Source organism: Mastomys coucha, unplaced genomic scaffold, assembly GCF_008632895.1.
Source record: "Mastomys coucha isolate ucsf_1 unplaced genomic scaffold, UCSF_Mcou_1 pScaffold22, whole genome shotgun sequence".
Classification (NCBI taxonomy): Eukaryota; Metazoa; Chordata; class Mammalia; order Rodentia; family Muridae; genus Mastomys; species Mastomys coucha.
Window position 1 is genome coordinate 103,246,718 of NW_022196905.1, and position 19,154 is coordinate 103,265,871.

Consider the following 19,154-nt stretch of genomic DNA (forward strand, 5'->3'; position numbering starts at 1 on the left):
AGCTCAAGAGAAGCTCCACACTGGGAACTTCCCTCATCACTCTTGAGGCTTAGGAAAGACTCAGGCGCTGACGGCAGACACCTCAGGCTTCTCATAGCAGACACACAAGGGCACAAGCATTGTGCTGTTAATTCCATTTCCCATCCCCATCACCTCTTGCAAATCGAAATTGTTTCCTGGTAACTGATAAGGTCTCTCCTGCACCCAGGTTACTTGAAGCAAATTCCAAACATCTTAATATGTCTCATAGAGATGATTTTAAGCTGTCTTTTATGGAAATAAGATGTATTTAGCGGGCGGTGGTGGCACATGCCTTTAATTCCAGCACTTGGGAGGCAGAGGCAGGAGGATTTCTGAGTTCAAAGCCAGTCTGGTCTACAGAGTGAGTTCCAGGACAGCCAGGGCTATACAGAGAAACCCTGTCTCGAAAAAAAAAAATGTATTTAGCATATGAACAATCCAATGAGTGTAGTACATGCTGTACATTGTGCAGTTCCTTTCCTTGGGCAACACAAAACATGTTCTCCCACCTCAAAATAAACCCCTATTCAAGAAGCCACCGTTCCTGTTTCCCCTCCTTGTCCCACAGTAGTCTTCATGTCTCGAAGGGTTCTTCTTTGAAATATGATAACTATGTCTGGCTTTATTATGTTTTCAAGATCCACCCACACGTGGTGATCTCTGCTAATACTTCAAAGTAAGGCCAGAGTAAGTCCATCCTTGGTAAACCTGGACATCTCTTTACTGTTGCTAATAGTACAATTAAATTGCATATTTGAACTGTTTGATTCTAATCTAATTCAGAAAAACCAAATGCATAATTTTAGGGAATATTTTGTAACAAGCGACTGGGTCTTAGCCCATCTCCGACACCAATTGCCCAGCTCCCCTCCAGACAGAACCTCCCCACCCGGAATCACCAAGCTGACTTCATTCTTCCTTTTCCCACCAAGGACCTCCATAGATCTTGGTGCCATTAATTGTGAGCCTTCCTTTCTCAGAAAAATCCTGGTTTAATTTGCCTGGGGCTGAACATGCTTATATAAAAGCAGTGATCCCACCACTTGGGAGGTGCAGGCAGGGGGATTGTAAGTAGTCGATCCTAGTCAATCATTAAAGAGCTAACAAGGAGTGCTGGAGTTATACCTCAGGATAGCTCAGGGGTGGAACACTTGGCCTAGTACTTGTGAGCCCTTGGATTAAGTCCCCACACCCCCACCCAAAGAAAAAATCTCCAGTGAATGAACAGGCCACACACTGCAGAGTAGACAGAAGGGTTGCTAAATGAGAACAAACTGAGACTGTTACCAGGAGGTGGAGCGAGCACCAGACATGAGCACCTGGGAGTGGAGACCTGGGAGTGGAGAAAAGGGACTCTACATGCCGAAGGATTTGTGGTCCTGGGGAGGGGTGGCCCACAGGGAGCCAGTGCCCTACACTGGTAGGTACGGGTGTATTTGGCTATTAGTAGCTGGTGCTGATTTGGAACAGAAGCAAAAAGCAGAGAAAGTGTGGTAGGAGGCCATGTCCATGCATCTGTATTTTCTGTGCAGAGGGCGGGGCAGGAAGCAGGAAGTGGAGTGGAGTAGAATTACTGCTCAGAGCCTAGGGGCCAAGCTTCTTGGCTAACCTGTAACCCACTGTCTACTTCAAGGCTGTCGTCTGCTCGGAAACTGCAGTTTGGCTGCTCTCACTGCACAGAGGAGCAAGTGGACCTCAGGCAAGTAGGGCCACTGGGTACTCAGCAGTCCCAAAGACTGCCTTTCTACTCCCAGGAATAAGTCAGATCAGTCTGTCCTGTGTGGGTGGGCAGTACCTGACAGGAAACAGGAGAGAGATACTATAGTTTCTGGGTCTACCCAGTGGTTGCGATCATCCCTTTTCCCTCAAAACAGAGTGAAAAGTTCATTATAAAATGGCTTCTTCTGAGACGGTGCTCAGCCTGGAAAACCCCTGCTTTGTACAATAGGAGATAACTTAGAGTGGGGTGTGGCCTGATCTCAGCAGCCCTCTATGCCCAGCACAGCACATCTTCCCATTAAACAGTGCCTTTCTAGGCCCTGACACCACTCACTCTTCCACCTGTCTCCATGGACTTGCTGACTCCAGGCCCTTATGTAAGTGGAGTCCAACAGTGTTTGGCCTTTTGTGATTAGCTGATTTCTTTAACACGGTGCGCTCAGGGCTTTCCTGTGCAGTAGTTCTTTATGAATAGTGGTGATCTGTGACCCTTTTATACTGGGCCTCTCATGGGCAATAGCAGAGTGTTCTTGGGCTGTGTGAGGTGTGTCCTGCCCAACTTGAAAACAGGACCTGTGAATTTTTCAGGACTTAAAGGAAAGGTTGAGGTTTAAAAACAAAAATCTCTTCCTGGTTTCAAGCACAAAAAGAACATGGCAAGTTTGAAATTCAAAAGTGTTCAGGCTGTGGCTCAATTTATGACATGGAGGCCTATTAAGCTATATGGAAAGAACACTGGCTAAGTTTGTACAATGGCTGTGGATCTGTTCCCTTGACTGGGACAGTGCTATGTGCCCTCGAATTCCTGGTGGCAAGGGGCATCTGAGACCCTTGACTTGCTGTGAAGGGAACAAGAGTTGATTCTTTCCATCCTTAGCCGTCGGTCCCATTCCTGTGGCTGACACAGTCAACCACAGGCAGGGACTGGGAAGAGGAGAAGGAGGCAGTGGTCAGCATGGGGAACGGGGTGGCGGGGGAGGGGGGTGTCTCACATTACTAACAAGAAGTACAATTGGTCTTGAATTGGAAGAATAAATAAAAGCCAGGAGAGCTGAGGCTGGAGAATTCTGGCTCAGCAGAATAAAAACCTTATTCCTTTTCTAGAGAACTCAGTTTAGTTCCCAGCATCCACATGGTAGCTCATATATGTACATATATGTATTGTGGGGGTGTTTTAAATTGCATGTATGTATGTGTACCGTGTGTATGCATGCCTATTGCCTGCAGAGGCCAGAGTGGGCATGGAGTCCCCTGGAACCGGAATTACAGATGGGTGTGAGCCATCATGTGGGTGCTGGGAACTGAACTCATGTCTTCTGAAAGAGCAGCAAGTGCTCTTAACTGCCGAGCCATATCTCCAGCACCCCCTTTTTTGTTATATTTTATTTATCTTGTGTGCATAAATATGGAGCTTGTATGGAGATCTGAGGACTGCCTGTGGGAAATGGTTCTCTCCTCCCACCACATGGGTCCTGGAGATCAAACTCAGGTCATCAGGCTTGGAGGCAAGAGCCTTTCCATGCTGAGCCACCTCACCATCCCACTTCTGGCCTTTTTACATGAACTCTGGGATTTAACTCAGGTCCTCATGATCGCAAAGCAAGCACTTTAGTGACAGAGCTATCTTCTCAGCCTCACAGCACTGCTGTTTTTTTTTCAAAATGTTTTACTTTTGATTGTGTATGTGTGGCTGTATCTGTGGATATGTGTACGGGTATCCAAGATGCCCAGAAGAGTCGCCTGATGTGGCTGCTGAGAAGCAAACTTGGGTCCTCTGCTAAAGCAGCAAGCGCTCTTTACTGATGAGCTCTCTCTCTCCAGCCACACAAGTCTGATTTTACATAGTAGGCTGGACCTGTATGTTTGGTTTCTCAGGACCAAAGATTGCTTCTGGCTGAGACAAACACTGTGGAAACATTGTGGAAACACTGTGGGCAGTGGTTACTCTGTGAACCCTAACAAGATAAAGCCAACAGGCTATGAGGGGAGGGCTCTCTTTCACACTGCCTGATGGCAGCCATCTCAAAAGCCTCTGCTAGGACCATCTATCTGCTTGCTGAGAGTATCCCACAAACTCGTACACAGTGCTGAAACATGGACGAAGGTTGTTAATCACATAGTCAAAGATATAGTTCCAGAGCTGGGAATAGTGGTGCAAATCAGTAATCCCATTACTCCACAGAAGGCAGGGACAATCATCTCCGTGAGTTCAAGGCTAGCCTGGTCTGCAGAGTGAATTCCAGGCTAGCCAGGGCTGCACAGTGAGAGTCTGTCTCAAACAAATGAATAAAAAAAACCCAACCAACCAAATAAATAATTGTTTCAAGAAGGGGAAGGAGAAAATCATTGTTTCAATATGTTAGAATCCACAGTTTTGTCCTTAAAAACTTTCTTTTTTTAAAAGATTTATTTATTTTATGTATATGAGTACACTGTAGCTGTACAGATGGTTGTGAGCCATCATGTGATTGCTGGGAATTGAACTCAGGACCTTCAGAAGAGCAGGCAGTGCTCTTAACTGCTGATCCATCTCGCCAGCCCTAAATACTTCTTTACATGGGTGGAAAAATGGGTCAAGAGGTAAAGCATTTGAGAGCACTCGGGAGCACAAACCTGAGGTGATCCCTGTGACTCATGGTGGAAGAAGAGAACTACACAAAAATTATATTTTGACCTCCACATATGCACTAAATTTTTTGTTGTTGTTGTTGTTGTTTGTTTGTTTTTTGAGACAGGGTTTCTCTGTGTAGCCTTGGCTGTCCTGGAACTCACTCTGTAGACCAGGCTGGCCTCGAACTCAGAAACCTGTCTGCCTCTGCCTCCCAAGTGCTGGGATTAAAGGCGTGCACCACCACTGCCTGGCTCACATATGCACTAAATTAAAAAATAAATGAAATAAAATTTCATGCCCTTGAACTTCCAGGAACATACCCGCAGTTTACTACAACACATCCATTCCTAGTGCAGTGTTGTCCATTCCTAATAAATGCCAGTGTTTTGGGGAAGGTTTTTGAATTTGTTTGTTTGTTTGTTTGTTTGTTTGTTTTTGAGATAGAGTAGCACTGTGCAGCCATGACTGTTCTGGAACTCCCTATGTAGACTATGTAGACCAGGCTAGCTTTGAAGAGATCTGCCTCTTCTGAGGGCTAGGAGTAAAGGTGTGTTTTTCCTTGTCCAGCCCAGTACTTCTGATAAGGGATCTAAAACAAAAAAATGCCCAGCAGTGGATCTACAACAAAAAAAATGATGCCGGGCAGTGGTGTTGCACGCCTTTAATCCAAGCACTTGGGAGGCAGAGGCAGGTGGATTTCTGAGTTTGAGGCCAGCCTGGTCTACAGAGTGAGTTCCAGGATAGCCAGGGCTATACAGAGAAACCCTGTCTCCAAAAAACAAAACAAAACAAAAAAATGATAAGACCACAGGATGTAAGAGCCACAGCTGCAAGACTCAGCAGTGGAAGGGATTCCCCTCCAGAGTTTCTGGAAGGAACCAGCCCTGTTGATGCCTTGATTGCTTGTGGGCTTTTGGCTCCAGAGAATAAATTCCTATTGTTCCAAGACAAAAACATGATAAATGTTTCTTGGGGTCCAATGTAAACATACTTGGCAACCTCATATCAAAAGAGAAACTTGAAGCTTGCCATGGTGGTACACGCCTTTTGTCCCAGCACTCAAGAGGCAGAGGCTGAGTTCGAGGCCAACCTGGTCTACATAAAGAGTTCCATGACAGCCAGGGCTACATAAAGAGACTGTCTCAATGGCCACCTGCAAAGAGAGAACCCTGAAATAAACAAACATGACAGAGTGACTTGGGGCTGGGTAGCACGCAGAACTATGAAGGCTGATGGCCGGGCAGCAAACAACAACGCAAGGCTCACACATAATGAAAACAGGGCACATAATGAAAGCTGGGCTTTGAGGGGGAATTTCAAACTTCTGTTGCACACAAAACAAAGTGATGTGCTCTTTTAAAGGTAGATTTTAGAACAGGGAGTGTTCAGTCCTTGTAGTAAGCCTTTTTCCCACTGGATCTTTATCTTTTTTTCTTCCTTTCTTTCTCCTTCATCTCCTCCCCCATTATTTTCTCTTCCTCTTTCTTTTTTTTAGCAAAGATCAAAACAGGACTAGGTTTTCAGGCTGTAATGCTTTCTCCCAAAACCAATGGACCAGACTCTCGAATGAAGTGTTCCAGTGCAGTGAGCTGTGACTTATTGTACACCTGTAACTCTGACATTATGGAACCCAAAACTCAAAGAAATCATGTGTCCTGCTGATGTGTTGAGGAAACTCTTTGCGGAGATTAGCTGACTGGTTGACTTCATCCTCAGGGAGGCACTTGGTGATCTTAGGATATCATTTGGGCAAACAAGTCATACATCAGGTGCTCAGTAAAAATGCCAAGCTTGGTGGCATGGAACAGAGCTCTGGAGGAAATCAGAACCCCTGCGCCTGCCTCCGCAGTCCTCTCTTCCTGCTCCTGCCTCCCAGTGTCTCCAGTCTCTCTTCCTGTCCCCAGTTTAGGGATCAAAGAGGGAGGGGAGAATGTCCCTGATAGGTCCCTCTCCTCCTGATGCTCCTGTGTCTGTCCCTAGGCTTGGGTCTACCATTCTGTAGTCCCAACACCCCATCAGGGCCAACCCAGAACTAATAGCAAGATGGGGGGTGCTAGCTATAGACCGTAACTGAGCTTCATAGCTTCAACTTCTCTTCCAGCAGGATTTCTTACTTGTGCCTCCAAGGAGTCTGGGAAACACACACAGACACACACTGACATTCTCTCTCTCTCTCTCTCTCTCTTTCTCTCTCTCTCTCTCGCGCGCACGCACACACACGCACACGCACAGAAATTCTCTCTCTCTTTCCCCCCTCTCCTCCCCCAGTGTGCGCGTGCGCGCGCACACACACACACACACACACACACAGACACACACAGACTTTCTCTCTCTCTCTCTTTCTCACCCCCCCAGCGCATGTGCACGAGAGCGTGCACACACACACACACACACACACACACACACACACACACACACACGGAGACATTCTCTCTCTCTCTTTCCCCCTCTCTCTCTCTTCCTCTCTCTCTCCCTCCCTCCCTCTCCCTGCCCCACTCCACTCTACTCTGCAACCCAGAGATTTCCCAGGAAGAACAGATGAAACCAAACAAGACACCACTGGAAATCCTCTGGAAACCAGAGGCTCAGGTGGAGCACGAATCAGGAACTTGTATTCTAGTTTGCCCGTGGCTGCTGTGACAAAATACCAACCGAAACCAACCTGGAAAGAAAAGATTTATTTGGTTTCCACTTCCACACTACAGTCCATCACTGAGGAAAGCTAGAACAGGATCTCAAGCAGGACCCTGGAGGCAGGAACTGAGCACACTCTCGCAGTCTTCAGCCACACCAGAAGAGGGCATCAGATCCCATTCCAGATGGTTGTGAGCCACCATGTGGTTGCTGGGAATTGAACTTGGGACCTCTGGAAGAGCAGTCAGTGCCCTCAACCTCTGAGCCATCTCTCCAGCCCTTGGCTTGCTCTTCTTTCCCCAGCTCATATTCAACCTAGGACGACCACCCAGGGATGGCACTGCCTGCAGTGGGCTTGTCCTTGCCACATCAATTGTCAATCAAGACAATGCCCACAGACATGCCTGAATGCCAACCTAATGAAGGCAATTCCTCAACTAGGGGTTCTTTCTTGCCAGGTGTCTCCATTTTGTACCAAGTTGACAAAACCTAACCAGTACACCTGATTTTACAGGAAAGATGGCCAAACGCACAAAAGACTCCTTGATTTCCTCAGTGTCCCTGGAAATCCCTGATGGCCAAGACTGTAGATTGAAGCCCAGAGTTGTGTCCTATCCTGGGACCCAAGGCTGGCTAAGTGTAGTCACCTTAACCCCTAAGGTTGGCTGGAGAGAATGAAGTAAACACTGGTGTCCATAAGATTTTAGAATGTGTGTAAAGGAGGGGTGCGGGGGGCATCCAGGTGAGAGGGGGATTGGGCTGGAGGTCAGTTTAGGGGTGACAGCATGAAGAACAATCGTAAGAACTTACCTGATCGATTATACAGTCTGGGCTTGGTCACATCAGAGCTTTGGGGGTTTGCATTGCTGCACTGTAGTGTTCAGAGAGTCTAGTTTGTGTTGGAGTGAGAGGCCCAAGAATCTTTCCAACAGACCTCTGAGCCACAGAACATTAAGCATGGGAGGGCTGGCTCCAGCCCCACAGTGGGGTCTCCTCTGGCATGGTAGATGGGTGACTATGCTGAGTTTAAGATCCGTGGAGATATGTGCTTTAAATGGTGCATGGTGTGCTGCGACACACGCTACCTGAGAATGTTGCCTGAAAGAAAATTGGAGTCCAAATGACCCCATCCATAGCAGTGTCTTGAGCAGCAAACATTCAAGAGGGCAGAGACAGCACTTTGGCATGACACATGGGAGCAGAACCTGGTTGTTCACAAACACCATACAGGGGCTGCCTCTGGCCTGATCAGAAGGCAAGACCCTCAGGGAAGCTCTTCCTGAAAGTTCATAGTATGACATTACAAGTAGTCCTATTGGGGGCTGGAGAGATGGCTCAGGGGTTAGGAGCACCGACTGCTCTTCCATAGGTCCTGAGCTCAATTCCCAGCAACCACATGGTGGCTCACAACCATCTGGAATGGGACACGATGCCTTCTTCTGGTGTGTCTGTAGACAGCTACAGTGTATTCAAATACATAAAGTAAATACATAAATCTTTAAAAATAAAACCCAAGTCATCATACTGGGTGTATTAGCATATTTCCTGTTAGACTGTAACCAGGGGAGAATTATTCCGTTCTGCTCACACCATTGGGAAGATAGGAAAGATGTTCTCTGGCTTGTCCCACAGCACACCATGCTTTGCACACTCACGATAGGTTCTGGCATGAGGACAACCATCCCTCACAGATGCTGATGATAGCTCAGCTCAGAATACTTTTACGGTGACTCTGAAGATTCAGAGGTGAAAGGGACACAGCTACTTGTGGACAGAGAGGGAGGCACTATGCTTTGTTTCGTGAGGGCAGAGCCACTGGATGTGACAGGGACAGGGAAAGGGAAGAGACACATCCCAGAGTCCCACATCCTGCACTGGGACTCCGACAGGCTGTCCAGTAACCTTTCCCCTCAGCACTTCACTGCTTATGCCAGGCACACTGAGTCAGACTTAGACCAGGCCAAGCCCATTAACTGCTCCTTGAGATGAATAGACACTGTTCTTAGAAACAAAGGACACCCAGACCATCCACAGCGTGCCATTCAGTGTTTCGGATACACCAAAATAAAAAACACAAAGAAACAGGGACCATGACCCAGGACAAGAGCAGGCTGAGCAGAAACAGTTCAGGAGAGAGTCCTGTAACGGCTGCTGTGTGCAAGGGCAGTGCTGGGAAGCCCTCAGCACCCGTGTGAGGGCAAAAACCGAGGGAGAAAAACCGAGGGAGAAGGGTGGTACTCTTCGGATGTTACACCCCTTAATGTTTGGCCTCTTTCCTGGCTTTGCCTTTCACAGAGAGTCTAATTCACTTGGAATTCGCTTCAGTGGGAGGAGGGGATGTTGAAAGTCCAGGATCAAGCTAAAGAAACAGCTTAATCAGTGAGTGTTTGCTGTAGAAGCATGAAGGTCTGTGCTCCCTCCCTAGAACCCACACAAAGAAGCCCAGTGTGGGCCTGGAAATGGCGCACACCTTTAATCCCAGCACTGGGGAGGCAGAGGCAGGCAGTTCTCTGTAAGTTCAAGGGCAGTCTGGTCTACCAATGGAGCTCTAGGATAGCCAGGTCCACAAAGAGAAGCCCTGTCTCAAAAAGGAGGGGAGAAAAAAAAAGGAAGTGAGCTAACAAATCAGGAAGAGACACAGAGGATCCTTAACCTAAATGAAAGAAACCATTCTGAAAAGCCACAGACTGTGGTTCCAGCTAGAACCTTCTGGAAAAAGTTGAGCTACAGAAACAGAAAAAGAGAAAACCCAGCAATTGCCTTGCTGGGCTGGGGAGGATGAGCAGGAACAACAGGTAATTCTGTGTGGTGTGACAGTGGACATGTCGTTTTCTATTTGTTTAGATTGGAAACATGTGGCTGGCAATTTCTAGGCAAGAGTGTACATGTCCCCCACTAGTGTAACATATTACCAAAGCGAGAAAGGAACTGAGGAAGAAAGGAGATGTATAAGGACTAGAAATCTGTGGTGGCACATGCCTTTAATCCCAGCACTTGGTAGGCAGAGGCAGGCGGATTTCTGAGTTCGAGGCCAGCCTGGTCTACAGAGTGAGTTCCAGGACAGCCGGGGATACACAGAGAAACCCTGTCTTCAAAAAACAAAAACAGACAAACAAACAAAAAACCTAGAAATCAGGGGCTGGAGAGATGGCTCAGGGATTAAGGGCACTGGCTGCTCTTCCGGAGGTCTGAGTTCAATTCTCACCAACCGTATGGTAGCTCACAACTGGCTATACTGGGATCTGATGTCCACTTCTGGCATACAGGTGTACATGCAGATAGAGCACTCATAACCATAAAATAAATATTTTTTTTTGGCTTTTCTAAACAGGGTTTCTTTGTGTAGCCCTGGCTGTCTTGGAACTCACTCTGTAGACCAGGCTAGCCTTGAAATCAGAAGTCTGCCTGCCTCTGCCTCCCAAGTGCTGGAATTAAAGGCATGTGCTACCAATGTCCAGCTAATAAATATTTTTTTAAAAAAAGAACTAGAAATCTACTTTCTTCATCATTTGGTTTATCTTTATTTTATTTTATTTTTTTTAAATGTTTATGAGTACACAGTAGCTGTCTTTAGACATGCCAGAAGAGAGCATTGAATCCCATTACAGTTAGTTATGAGCCATCCTGTAGTTACTGGGAATTGAACTCAGGACCTCTGGAAGAGCAGTGTTTTTAACCACTGAGCCATCCCTCCAGAAGTATTTATTTATTTTTAATCTATTTATGTGCACCAGAATACATTTATGTGCACCATGCATATGCTAGTACCCAAGGAGGTCAGTAAAGAGTGTTGGATCGGGCCGGGCAGTGGTGGCACTTGCCTTTAATCCCAGCACTTGGGAGGCAGAGGCAGGCGGATTTCTGACTTCGAGGCCAGCCTGGTCTACAGAGTGAGTTCCAGGATAGCCAAAGCTACACAGAGAAACCCTGTCTCAAAAAACCAAAAAAAAAAAAAAAAAAAAAAGTGTTGGATCTCCTGGAACTGGAGTTACAAATGATTGTGAGCTGCTGTGTGGGTGCTGGGAATTGAATCTGGATCCTCTGCTCTTAACCACCAAGCCATCTCTCTAGGCCCTTGTTTGTTGTTTGTTTTGAGGCAGTGTCTCTCTCACTGTGTAGCTCTGGCTGGTCTGGAGATCACAGAGATCCTCCTACTGCCACATCCAAAGTGGTGGAGTTAAAGATATGTGCTATGCATAGTCCAAATTGGCCTCAGAGTTGCTATACAGCTAAAAAAAAAAAAACGCTGATAGTCATGCTTTAACTTCCTAGGGCTGGGTATATACAGGCGTGCACCATCTAGCCATGTTTATGCAGTAGAGATCAAACTTGGTGTGTTCTATGTGCTAGGCAAACAGTCCCAGGACTTACGCACATTTTTTTTCTGTAAACCCAAAGCTGCTCATAGAAATAATTATTTATGGGGACTGGAGAGACATTAAGAGCACTTCCAGAGGTCCTGAGTTCAATTTCCAGCAACCACAAGATGGCTCACCACCATCTATAATGAGGTCTGGCGCCCTCTTGTGGTCTGAAGGTATATACACAGGCCTAACACTATACATAATAAATAAATAAAGGGTTTTTTTGTTTTGTTTTGTTTTTTGGTTTTTTGTTTGTTTGTTTGTTTGTTTTGGTTTTTGGAGACAGGGTTTCTCTGTGTAGCCCTGGCTGTCCTGGACTCACTCTGTAGACCAGGCTGGCCTCGAACTCAGAAATCCGCCTGCCTCTGCCTCCCAAGTGCTGGGATTAAAGGCGTGCGCCACCACTGCCCAGCACTTGTTTTGTTTTTTTAAAGAGGGTTGGAAAGATGGCTCAAGGGTTAAGAGCATTGACTACTCTTCTGAAGGTCCTGAGTTCAAATCGAGCAACCACATGGTGGCTCACAACCATCTGTAATGGGATCTGACACCCTCTTCTGGTGTGTCTGAAGACAGCTACAGTGTACTTACATATAATAATACATAAATCTTTGGGCCGGAGCAAGCAGAGGTCCTGAGTTTCAATTCCCAGCAACCAATTATGGCTCACAACCATCTGTACAGCTACAGTGTACTCAATATACATATATACATACATACATACATACATACATACAGAAACCTTTTTAAAAAAAGAATAGAAGAACAAAAAAAATTACAAAAAATGAATTTATTTATTTATTTATTTATTTATTGTTTTTCGAGACAGGGTTTCTCTGTGTAGCCCTGGCTATCCTGGAACTTACTCTGTAGACCAGGCTGACCTCTAACTCAGAAATCCACCTGCCTCTGCCTCCCAAGTGCTGGGATTAAAGGCGTGCGCCACCACGTCCGGCCAAATGAATTGTTTTTTTTTTTTCCTTTTTTTTTTCTTTTAGATATTTTCTTTATTTACATGCAAATTTATCCACAAATGAATTGTTTTTAAAAGCTATTTTATAAGAGGAAGTCCTGGGCGAGGGAGGGGCTATTTTGCTGTATGCCAAGGGTGGGGCTTACTCCATAAAACCCCAACAGGCCCAACGTGGGATGTCTGCCATGATGTGGATGCTGCCGCCGCTGCTGCTGCCGCAGCTCTGGGCTATGCCCACATTCTATGATAAGAACATGAAGAAAGAGGTCTCAGCCTACAAGGTGAGCTCAGGCTGCGTCCTCCCATGCATGTCTATTATCTAGAAGGCTGGAGGCCGGGTGGGGAATCCAGGACCTCAACGGAGCAGAGGTGTCAGGAGCCTGGAGCCTCTGGGCAGGCCCAGTGGGGAGGGATGTGAGAATACAGACGGTGAGTGGTACAACCATAAAGGTATCCAAGGCTCCCTATCTCACTGCTGCAGCCCCATCTCAGTCAAGTCTTAAAGACACGGGCAGATTGGGAGGATGCTCCAGTAGGCAGGATACAGGGACTCTCCCTGACTCCTTTCTGTGCAATGTCATATCCCTGGTTGCCTTTGCGCACACTCCCAATCACCCAGTGGGTGCCCTGCTGATCTGTGCCTCCCCTCTCCTCTGTCTTCTCTCCTGTGTGCCCTGTTGGGCAGGGTTTGCCTGCAGTCCTTTGCCCATGTCCTCTGCTCTGACACTTGTTCCTATCTCCTGTGTCCCAGCTGACCTTCTAGGCACCTGGTCTACGACAGACACTTTTTGTTTTTTCCTTTTCATTTTCTGTTTTGGCTTTTTCCGAGGCAGAGTTTCTCTGTGTAGCTCTGGCTGTCCTGGAACTCACTCCATAGCCCAGGCTAGCCTCCAACTCAGAGACCCACCTGCCTCTGCCTCTTGAGCGCTGGAATTAAAAGGTGCACCTCCATGATCAGGCTAACATGCTCTCTTCCACTCTCCCCTCTCCTTGTCCCTTTCCCCAGGTCAGATAACTCTCTTCAACCTTGAGTTGATGGGAGATTAATATGGGTGGAGCCAATGTCTAAACGGAGAAGGTCCCTGGGAACTGGGTCTGCCGCTGCCTTGAAGCAGGTGAACAAAACCCGCATGTTTCAGGGGATCGGAGAGATGTGTCAAAACAATTCTGAGTGTCAGAGCGACTGCTGTGTCACCAACAGCGCGAACCCACAGAAATTCTGCACCTCCCAGACCGTGTTTTTGGAATGTGTGCCCTGGAGGAAGGTGACTGGGCCCCACCCTCCCACCCCCCAACCCCCCACCCCCGGCAACACCCTCAACACCTAGGGAGGGAAAGAAACCGGCAGGGACACCTTCTAGTCCCAGTCCTACCTGCTCTTGGATGAGCTAGAGGAAACCGGTCCCTGGGAAGGGAGAGACAAGGGAGTTCCCAGGGGTGGTGGAGGGAAAGGGAGTCCCTGGCAGCAGAGAGCGCTGGCCCCTGCTCCCTTACAGCCAAATGGGTTCCTCTGTGAAGAAAACACAGAATGCCACAGCAACTGTTGCATCAGGACTAGCAACAGCCCCGACACGTTCTGCTCATCAAAGACCATCTTCATGCAGTGTATATCTTGGCGCAAGGTGAGCGTGGAGCAAGGGACCCATTGACCCATGGGGCAAGGTCCCCTGGTGAGAGGAGGGGAAGAGGGACTTCACTGGGGCTAGATGATCGCTGAGCTGACCGTCTCTCTCCAGGCTGAAGGAGACCTGTGCCAACACCACTTCGAATGCTGGAGTCTTTGCTGCCTCCCACTGAGCGAGAATAGTCCTTCCCACTGCACAAAGCGCACGGGGCTCCTGGCCCTCTGCCTGCCAGTGGTCAGTAGCCCACCCCAAACCCTATGTGAGGGTTATGTGTGAAACCAAATCCCACCAAAAGAAGGTGGAGCAGACTTGGGGGAGGGTGGTTGTTGGACCAGGCTCTGAGCCCTCTGGGTCTGAAAGTAGAAGACACAATGGTAAAGGTGTGTTGATCCCACCTGGAGGGACCAGAAACTTGCAAGTCAGGAAGCTGGTGTTGAAACTACCAGGGGCGGGAGTAGAACTAGTCTTCAGGCCTGTAAGAGTGTGTGTCTATATCTGTATCATGTTATATACACATGTCTGGTCTGTCTTTCTCAGTCTCTGTCTCTCTCTCATAGCTCTGTCTCTGTTTCTCTCTGACTCTGTGTGTGTGCCTGTGCATGTGTGTGTGGGTGGTGTGTGTGTGTGTGTCTGTGGTGTCTCCTAAGTAAAGGTTCCATTACAGCTACCAGGCAGAAAGGGACTCCTAGCTTTTCTCCCTCCTACCTCCTTTACTTTCTGCTGGCCCTTAGTGGATCCAGAGGACAAACGCTCACAATCCAAGGGCTACAGAGAATAGGGGCTTGTGGGAGTGAGCAGCCTAACTGTGTGTGTGGGCTGTGTATGCCACGGGGGCTGTGTGCATGGGCTGTGTATGCCACGGGGGCTGTGTGCATGGGCTGTGTATGCCACGGGGGCTGTGTGCAGTTAAATACATAGTTTGTTGTTAAACATCATAATACCATCTGGTGCTCAGGGGTCTATAGCTCCTAAGGTTAAGAATATGGCCCATGTCAGGAGAGCCCAACCTATTGGGTATGCTTTAGCTTGATTACCACTTCAGATATGCTGACACATGGCTACCTCAGGGAATAGTTTGAAAGAGGGAAGTAGCCCTACCCACAGCGCCTGGCCCTGGACAATGGTGCCGTGGTTAGTGCTTAGAATGAAGCTCACATGATTTTTTTTTCCCCTCTCTCTGATCTTTGCTGTCTTGTAGTGAATGAACATGATCTTGTGTGACACAGAACTAAAGCTGGACTTCAGAGAGCAGAAAGTGCTTTGCTCACATCTAGACTGTCCCCTTATTTGGGTTCTGAAAATCTGTAGGAATTAGAGATGTCTGTTGCTTGTTGTTAATGTGAATTCTGAGTCCCACATAGGAAGCACCTGTGGGAAAAACATCACAGGATTGCTGCTCAGTTACTACATGTAAATAAAAACTACTGACTGGCAGGGACCTTGTCCAGTCCATGTTTTTCAATAACAAAAGTATGGAAACCTTTGGAAACCCTGAAGACACATTTGGATCTGCTCAGCTCCACTGGGATCACCAGAAGGGTTTGAGATGTTGGTGTCCCTCTTTTTTTTTTTTTTTTTTTTTTTTTTTTTTTTTTTTGGTTTTTCGAGACAAGGTTTCTCTGTGTAGCCCTGGCTGTCCTGGAACTCACTCTGTAGACCAGGCTGGCCTGGAACTCAGAAATCCACCTGCCTCTGCCTCCCAAGGCATGTGCCACCACTGCCTGGCTGTTGATGTCCCTCTTTAAGAAAAAGATTCAAAGGCTGGTGAGATGACTCAACAGGTAAGAGTACTGACTGCTCTTCTGAAGGTCCTGAGTTCAAATCCCAGCAACCACCAGTAATGAAATCTGACGCCCTCTTCTGGTGTGTCTGAAGACAGCTACAGTGTACTTATGTATAATAAATAAATAAATAAAAATTAAAAAAGAAAGTTTGAGGATAGGATGTGGCCCAGCCTGGCCTGCACAGGGCCCAGCCTGGCCTGCACAGGGCCCAGCCTGGCCTGCACAGGGCTGTGAGTTCAAACTTCAGTGCTGCAGAAGAAGACAACAACTTTTGGTTAACTAGCTCAATATTAAAGTATGTATTACATCAACTCTACACAAATTATAAATGTATAAGTTCAAAAGGATAATATGCAATTTTTAAAATAATTGCTAACATCCCTAGAATATTTTATTTCCAACTTCTTGGCTTCATCATCATCCTTTTTGTTTGTTTGTTTGTTTGTTTTTTCGAGACAAGGTTTCTCTGTGTAGCCCTGGCTGTCCTGGAACTCACTCTGTAGACCAGGCTGGCCTCGAACTCAGAAATCCGCCTGTCTCTGCCTTCCAAGTGCTGGGATTAAAGGCGTGCGTCACCACTGCCTGGCTTTTTTTTTTTAAGATGTATTTATTTATTATATGTAAGTACATTGTAGCTGTCTTCAGACACACCAGAAGAGGGCGTCAGATCTCATTACGGGTGGTTGTGAGTCATGATGTGGTTGCTGAGATTTGAACTCAGGACCTTTAGAAGAGCAGTCAGTGCTCTTAACCGCGGAGCCATCTCTCCAGCCCCCATCATCTTTAACTATACTTACAAAATAGCATTTGAGGGCTAACAAAGATAGCTTGGGGAGCAAAGATGTTTTCTGCCAAGCCTGATAACCTGAATTCTATCCTTAGGATCCAGAGGTTGTGTAGTGGGATGGCCTGATGCTGTTCGTATCCTAATGTTAATACTGGGTCCTCAGGAAGGGTTGCCTCTGAAGAGCGATCCATCAAGTACTTAGGTGATGCCATGTGAACCCTCTTCCCATTTCAACAGGTCAAGAAAAGGGTAGAGCCTGTGATAGGGCAGTGGTGGGACTGGAGGCTCCAGAGTGGGTGACAGGTAGAGAGGGAAAGAGAGAAGATTGAGGAGGAAGAAGAAGAGGAGGAGGAGGAGGAGTAGGAGGAGGACGAGGAGAAAGGAGTTGAAATGGATAAGAACTGCTTGGCTGGGAGAAGCCTCAAGTAGCAAGGAGTCTTGCAGCTAGGGAACAAGTTAGGCCTGGTACTAGACCTGTCCAGTGTAGGCATATGGCTTATCATTAAAATATCTGGATTGTGTGTCTTTTGTAAGGGCTTATTAGAGTTGGAAATTCCAGCAACAAGGTTGCCATCTGTCCTATACCTTCATATCCAGAGGTACACACACATACACACACAAACACACATATATGTACACAAATACACACAAACTCACACACAAACACACACCACATACACACACTCTCACACACTTGTGCACACACACAAACACGCATACCCACACATATACAAATACATATAACACACACACACACACACACACACACACACAGATGAGGGGAGAAAGGCATGTCTTCCTTCCAATCGAATAAATGCAAAACTAACTAAATAAAATAGCATTCTGTGATGTCTTCTTTAATTAATTAATTAATTAATTAATTAATTTTATGTGTAGGAGGACACACCAGAAGAAGGCATCAGACTCTATTACAGGTGGTTGTGAGCCACCATGTGGTTGCTGGGAATTGAACTCAGGACCTTACGGAAGAGCAGTCAGTGCTTTTAACCACTGAGCCATCTCTCCGGCTCAAGATTATTTTTTTTCATATTAAATCGTTTGACATGGCCTATTTCTGACCTCGATCTTTCCAGGTCCTTATAGATTTTCATGAAGATCAATCAGGGCTAAGGTGTGGAAGAATCTGTCAGCAGGTTAGGGTTCTGGTGCGGACTGTCGGTGGCAGTCATCCAGTGACGGGAGGGACAGCCTAACTGTGGTCAGTTTTATGGTTACTGCCTGGTGTAGGGAATTTGGTTTTTTTGTTTTCTTTTTTCTTTTTCTTTTTTTATTTTAAGCAAGATCACAGGGATGCATAATGAAAACCATGAACCGAGACTGAAAAAGATACAGGAGTAAAGCCAGAAGGAGCCCTGAGCCACAGGCTCGGGTGTTTTCTTTAGAAATTACCTCTAGTAAATGGGAGCCAGCGTAAAACCCTGTGCTTTTCCAAAGACAGCCACCAGATGGTGCTATGACCTTGCCCTGAAAGAGCCTGGGCAGGAGTTGGTACCTGATTCAGAGAAAATAAAATAGGCAAAAGTGGAGCAGACTCCCCTTTGTGCCCAGACTTCTCTGGGAAAATCTGCTCGGTAACACTTGGTTTTCCTGCTGAATAGTTTCAGCCAGAGCCAAGTGGATTGCAAAAAGAAACATAAGGTCGGGCTGGCGAGATGGCTCAGCAGGTAAGAGCATTGACTGCTCTTCTGAAGGTCCTGAGTTCAAATCCCAGCAACCACACGTCTGAAGACAGCTACGGTGTATTACGCCCCAGCGAGCGGGCTGGAGCAAGGAAAGGTCCTGAGTTCAATTCCCAGCAGCCACATGATGGCTCACAGCCATCTGTACTGCTACAGTGTACTCATACACATAAAATAAATAAAATAAATCTTAAAAAAAAAAAAAAAAGAAACATAAGGTCAAAGGGGATCACTGCTCTGCAGAACCCCAGTCTGGAAGCCTCTGAAAACACAGTCTTGAACTTCTAAAGTCAGAGATCAGGATGAAGGTTGACCAAGAGGTGCTTCCTGGGGCTGTTGAGGCAGAAGCTTGGCCCATGGAAAGTGAAACCCAGTGGAATGTTTCAGGATGCAGCAGGCTGGGTAATGCTGGTCCCTGGAGAGCCTGCCCAGGGCAATTACACCTCAGAAGTGCTTTATGGCTTTAATAATACAGTGGTGGAAAATGGGGGTGGCTGCTGCTCAGCGCATGTTTTATTCATGTCAGGAAAGACTGCTGTCTACAATTAGCATCAGAGGCCACAGCTTAGCAGGGCCACTGGCTTGTCCTACGGAGCGTTACCACAAGAGCCCAGGCTTCCAGGAAGGTCTCCAGAGCACAAGGCTAGTGGTGAGGATGCTGTAGGGAGAGGACTTGGAGGCCACCAGGGGTCCCTCTTGCTAGACGTCTAGAGATGGAACTGAGGATGAAAATCTACTGATTGGGCTGGAGAGATGGCTCAGCGGTTAAAAGCACTGACTGCTCTTCCGGAGCTCATGAGCTCAAATCCCAGCAACCTCACAGTGGCTCACAACCATCCGTAATGAGATGTGACACCCTCTTCTGGTGTCTGAAGACAGTTACAGTGTACTTAGTTTAATAAATAAATATTTTTTAAAAAAGGAAAAAGAAACAGAAAA

General features: G+C 47.0%; 1 protein-coding gene across 1 annotated transcript; it reads left to right on the top strand.

Moving 5' to 3' along the window:
* The first annotated feature begins 12,495 nt into the window (after window positions 1-12,495).
* On the top strand, window positions 12,496-15,319 carry Lrcol1 (leucine rich colipase like 1). The gene is made up of 5 exons (XM_031342242.1): window positions 12,496-12,600; window positions 13,459-13,584; window positions 13,816-13,941; window positions 14,056-14,178; window positions 15,143-15,319. Exons 1-5 carry the CDS (start codon window positions 12,496-12,498, stop codon window positions 15,143-15,145), a joined length of 483 nt encoding a protein of 160 aa, XP_031198102.1. The 3' UTR covers window positions 15,146-15,319.
* Window positions 15,320-19,154: the final 3,835 nt, after the last annotated feature.

Bases quoted from the DNA above. Each gene is read 5' to 3' on its own strand.
- Lrcol1 (XM_031342242.1), top strand. From the start codon at position 12,496: ATGTCTGCCATGATGTGGATGCTGCCGCCGCTGCTGCTGCCGCAGCTC. The intron at 13,585-13,815 runs GTGACTGGGCCC...GCTCCCTTACAG, and splicing joins AATGTGTGCCCTGGAGGAAG to CCAAATGGGTTCCTCTGTGA. The intron at 13,942-14,055 runs GTGAGCGTGGAG...GTCTCTCTCCAG, and splicing joins AGTGTATATCTTGGCGCAAG to GCTGAAGGAGACCTGTGCCA.